The 5,116-nt window shown below is 47.0% G+C and overlaps 1 protein-coding gene across 1 annotated transcript; it reads left to right on the plus strand.

Annotated features, from left to right (window-relative positions):
• The first annotated feature begins 206 nt into the window (after window positions 1-206).
• Window positions 207-1,010, plus strand: LOC125527128 (citrate-binding protein-like). The gene is made up of 2 exons (XM_048691693.1): window positions 207-482; window positions 606-1,010. Exons 1-2 carry the CDS (start codon window positions 207-209, stop codon window positions 1,008-1,010), a joined length of 681 nt encoding a protein of 226 aa, XP_048547650.1.
• The last annotated feature ends 4,106 nt before the right edge of the window (window positions 1,011-5,116 follow it).

Consider the following 5,116-nt stretch of genomic DNA (forward strand, 5'->3'; position numbering starts at 1 on the left):
CTGGCTGGCCGCTGAAGAATAAATGACAGTAGATGTTACTATCTTCCCGAATGCACGTCCCTTTAGGGCTTTGGTGCCAGTGATCAACATATATACGTACTCCTTAAGCACTTGTATAAATACACATCATGCACATGCCTCTTGTTCCAACAATTAACCGTTCAAGTCATTTGCGTGCGTCCGTGCGTCCGCGAGCGAGCGATCTGATGGCTTCCTCCATCTTGTGCAGTGTACTTGTGGTGGTCACCGCGGTGGTGATCAGCAGGGCTCGCGGCAGCAGCGGCACCGGCGACCACCTCACCACCGGCTTCACCCATGTGAGGCTGCCGGAGTCCAAGTTCATTGTGCAGAAGCCCTACAACGTTCCGCTCGACGAGCGCTACGAGTTCGCCGGCGGCGTGCGCCGGATGTGGGTCTACTCCACCGACAAGCCCGGCAGCGCCACCCACCCCGGTGGCGCGCGCACCGAGATCAAGATCAACGTATGTAGGCGCCCATGCATGCGGCATCCGACACCAAACATATCCTCCTTTGCGTCCCATCTCACGCTCGATCGCACGTTGCTTATATTAATTCGTGTGTTGATCCATGGAGCATGCACGCAGGAGGTGTACACGTCGGGGGTGTGGCAGTTCGAGGGCGAGGTGTACGTGCCGGCGGGCACGTCCGGCGCGTCCATCATGCAGATCTTCGGGGCCAAGCCGGAGCGGCAGGCGACGACGCTGATGCTCCACGTCTACGACGGCAACCTCACCTACTACCACCACCTGCAGAGCGTGCTCGCCCACGATGTCTACGACCGCTGGCTCCGGCTCAACGTCGTCCACGACGTCGGCGCGCGCAACGTCACCGTGTTCGTCGACGGCGCCGAGAGGCTGCGCTCGAGCAGCCACGGCGGGCCGCACGCCGAGCACTACTTTAAGTTCGGGGTGTACAAGCAGTCGCACCACCACCCGTCGCACCGCATGGAGTCACGGTGGAGGAACGTTCGGGTCTTCACCAAGCCATGAATCACACAACGTACGCGCGTGTATGCAGCTTGATAATTTGGTTGGTTCCAACCATGGTTTTAAATTTCAGTTTCAGAAATATTTCGACACCTACCGAAACTACCGAAGTTCAGTTTGATGATTTGATAACCATGATTTTAAATTTGAGTTCGAACCATGTTTTATAATTTAATATTTGCCTTCGCTGTGTGTTAATTTGGACGGATGATGTGATGAGATCGATGGTGACGATTATTCAACCATTTTCGAGCAATGCTAATCTTAAATAAACTTCGCCGGTGATGAGCTCTGTCGGTGGAGACCTCGATGGAGGTCAGCGGCGGCGGCATTTTCCTCCCGGCACTCGCAAGTCCTCCTTTGGCTAATCTTAGACGTCGAGAATATCTTTATTGACATACCAAACTAAATGGCAACATTTTGTATTTCATGTTCTTAATAAAGTACCAAGAATAATTTGACCAAACAATGCTAATTCTTATGATGTGACATATGTGATAAGCAATTCAAACTATTTAAAAACCAATGCTAATTCTTACACTAACCATCTTCATTGATTAAGGTTACATAAATACTATGGATGAGCCTGCCCAACGAAACTCATGGGATGGGCTTGTCCTACATTTTTGTTGAGTACTTTCTCAATTTGAATGGAATTGTCCTAGATGGCATAATAGTACATCCCTCAAGCCAGCCACGAAACTTCCTCCCTCCTCCCGCATGGTATTTTGCTGCAAAAATGCTACACCTATATAAAGCCTACGCTAGTCACGTAAGTTTCCTAACTAATCCCTCCATCCCACCCTCACCCCACGTAATTTAACTAGGCAGGCCCCCCTCCCCTGATTACATCCAACCAACCGAGTCATGCTATTCTTAGAGCATCTACAACCACACAACCCAAATGAGAGCCTCAAAACGTCCACGGACACGACCGGCCGCGTCCGTGGGCAGCTCCCGATCAACCAACAAATCTCACACTCACAACCACACTCTCCATTTCATGATTTTCATTTCGATACAAACACATGCAATATCCACATGTTCTACGTAGAAACTAAAAAAACTTTAATTATAAGATACATGTTAAATTGTTGACCAAATACAATATGATGAAGAGGAGGGGGGGGGGGGGGGGGGGGGGGGGGGAGCAAGTGTCCCCTGCCCCCTGTCCACCCCATAATCATAACTTAAGTAGTCCTTCATGGCTGCTAGACTTAGATTTTAGGCCGCTGCGCCACAATGCTTTGGTATGTCGGCTTCAATGCAGCATTCGTGGCATCAGCGGCCACCATGGTTGTCGGCATGGCCATCTTCCTCGCCGGTTCACCGATGTACCGCCATTGGGGCTCGCAGCCACACGAAATAGCGTTGTCAAGCTGTTGCCCACATGGTTCACCTTCATTGTCTTCTGGACAACCTACTTTGCCATAGATACCCTCTTCCTTGAGCAGGGCATCCATCTTCGCAGGTGCTACTTCTGGCTCCATGGCACCGACTCAAGCATCATTAGTAGAGTCGTTCCATGCCTTACTCCTCTCAGTGTTGGTCTTCCCTATGGTCGACCCACTGGTAACCATGATCATGTTTAACTATTGAATAAATAAATAAAACATGGTGAAGCACGCGGGAAGGGGGGAGGGGGCAAGCACCCCCTATCCACCCCATAATCCTTTGTAGCTCTTGATTGTCCAGAATATGATTCCGGAAAACTGCCCAAGAAAAGCTCCAAACGAGTGCCTATGGTGTTCTCGTCAACCCCATTGCACATCTGCCAATTTGATCCAGAGCACAAGTTTTAAAGAGACAAATGATTTTTCCAAAGCTCAATTGAGCAAATCGATGAAAATATGTGCACCATGTTACCTGGTTCGGTTAGGTAGTGAAATTAAGTTATTGCATAAGTGTAACAATCAAAGGTTACAAATCCATCGGTTAGGTAGTGAAATTAACTTATTGCATAAGTGTAACAACCTCCCCCACCAACAAAAAAGTTTAATCACCTGTAAGAGGAAAAAGTCACGATGCATGAGTGTATCTTGATTGATAGTTACTGTTGTTTCCTATATTGATAACTTCCAAGAGCTGTAAAGAAGCTATTGTGCAATTAAAACATCGAGCCGGAAGCTGGTACATCGACGATGGGTTTTTTGGATCTAGCGATGGAGGTTTTTTTTTGTTTTTTTGTTTTTTTTTTGCTCTAGCCAAAACGCATTGCGGAAGGGAGATGGGCCTGCTAGGCCCAGTTTGCCAAAGGACATGATGGTTCCACTCTCCTAAATTGCGCAAAACCTGTATAACGCTCGCCTGAAGCTACTGGCCCGGGTTGTCTTTTAAAAAAAGCGCTGCTCGGTCGGATCATTTTCTTCTTTACGTCGGGGACTTCTTTAAGAGCAACTAGTTAACAAGCGCTCCTTAGGGAGCCTCGCAACGATCAATGCCACTCGGCGTGTTCTCAGTCATTCGCCACATGTCACTCTGTGGGCATTTCCTTCGAATTTTATTTTTTTTATTTTTCTGCATGTGTTTTTGGCTTTTCAAACGGTTTTTTTCTGTTTTTTTACGTTTTGGTTTTCCACCGGTCTTCCTTAGCTTTTCAATCAAAAAATTAAAAAAATAAATTGCGCGAAAAAATTGTGTTTTCTTTTTTTTTCCTTCCATGAGAGTCACAGTTTTGCTTTCGCGAGAGGCATGGTTTTGCTTTCGCGAGAGTCACGACCGTGCCTCTCGAAAACGAAAAAAACGTGTTTTCTGTTTTTTTTTCTTTCACGAGAGTCACGGTTTTGCTTCCGGGAGAGGCACGGGTGTGCTTTCGCGAGAGTCACGGCCGTGCCTCTCAGAAACGAAAAAAACGCGTTTTCTGTTTTTTTTCGCGAGTCACGGTTTTGCTTCCGCGAGAGGCGTGGTGTGCTTTCGCGAGAGTCACGGCCTTGCTCTCGGAAACGAAAAAAACGCGTTTTTTGTTTTTTTTCGCGAGAGTCACGGTTTTGCTTCCGCGAGAAGTATGGTTGTATTTTCGCGAGTCGTGCCTCTCGGAAAGGAAAAAACGCGTTTTCTGTTTTTTCCTTTCGCGAGAGTCACGGTTTTGCTTCCGCAAAGTCATGGTTGTGCTTTCACGAGAGTCACGGCCGTGCCTCCTCGGAAACGCATTACTCCATTTTCCATGAACTTAATACACTAGATGCATGCTGGATAGCGGTCGATGTGTGGAGTAATAGTAGTAGATGCAGGCTGGAGTTGGCTTACTAATCTTGGACGTGATGCCTATATACATGATCATTGTCTTGGATATCATCATAATTATTTGCTTTTCTATCAATTGCCCAACAGTAATTTGTCTACCCACCATTGCTATTTTCTCCAGAGAAGCCATTAGTGAAATCTACGGCCCTTGGGTCTATTTTCTTATCATATACTTTCGGATCCATATTGCCAATTGCCTTTTCTTTTATTTTCAAATCTGTATTATCAAAAACCCAAAAATACCATGTTGCGTTTTATTTACTCTTATTTGCATCTATCAATCTACTACAATCTTATCCTATCCTTACGTCACTTTTTGGCACCGCTACCCGAAAGGGATTGACAACCCCTTTAGTGCATCGGTTGCAAGTATTTGTTATTTGTGTGCAGGTACCGCTTACGTAGTGTTGCGTGGTTCTCCTACTGGTTCGATAACCTTGGTCTCATCACTGAGGAAAATACCTTACGTTGTTGTGCTACATCCTCCCTTATTCCTTGGGGAAAACACCGACGCATCTGAAGCGACATCACATTGTATCTGTTCGCTGCGATATCAGGCGTGCTGGCCGATTGGAGGCTCAGCCAACATGTCGCCATTTTCCTCCACTGTCATTACAGTTGTTGGCGCCGTCGTGATTGGTAACTATTATATGGTAGAAGCGATAATTATAAGATACATGTTAAACTATTGGACAAATACAATACGATGAAGAACGGGGGCAAGCGCCCCCTGCCCCCTGTCCACCCAATAATTAGGGCTAGCCTTGAGTTTGATGTCCGTGTTCCAAGAGAGGGAGGATCGTCGTGGTGTACTTCACCGGTCTCTACATGCCCAGTGATGTCTACTACACAACCTTCTTCTTGTA

The sequence above is a fragment of the Triticum urartu genome, unplaced genomic scaffold (assembly GCF_003073215.2).
Source record: "Triticum urartu cultivar G1812 unplaced genomic scaffold, Tu2.1 TuUngrouped_contig_2951, whole genome shotgun sequence".
NCBI lineage: Eukaryota > Viridiplantae > Streptophyta > Magnoliopsida > Poales > Poaceae > Triticum > Triticum urartu.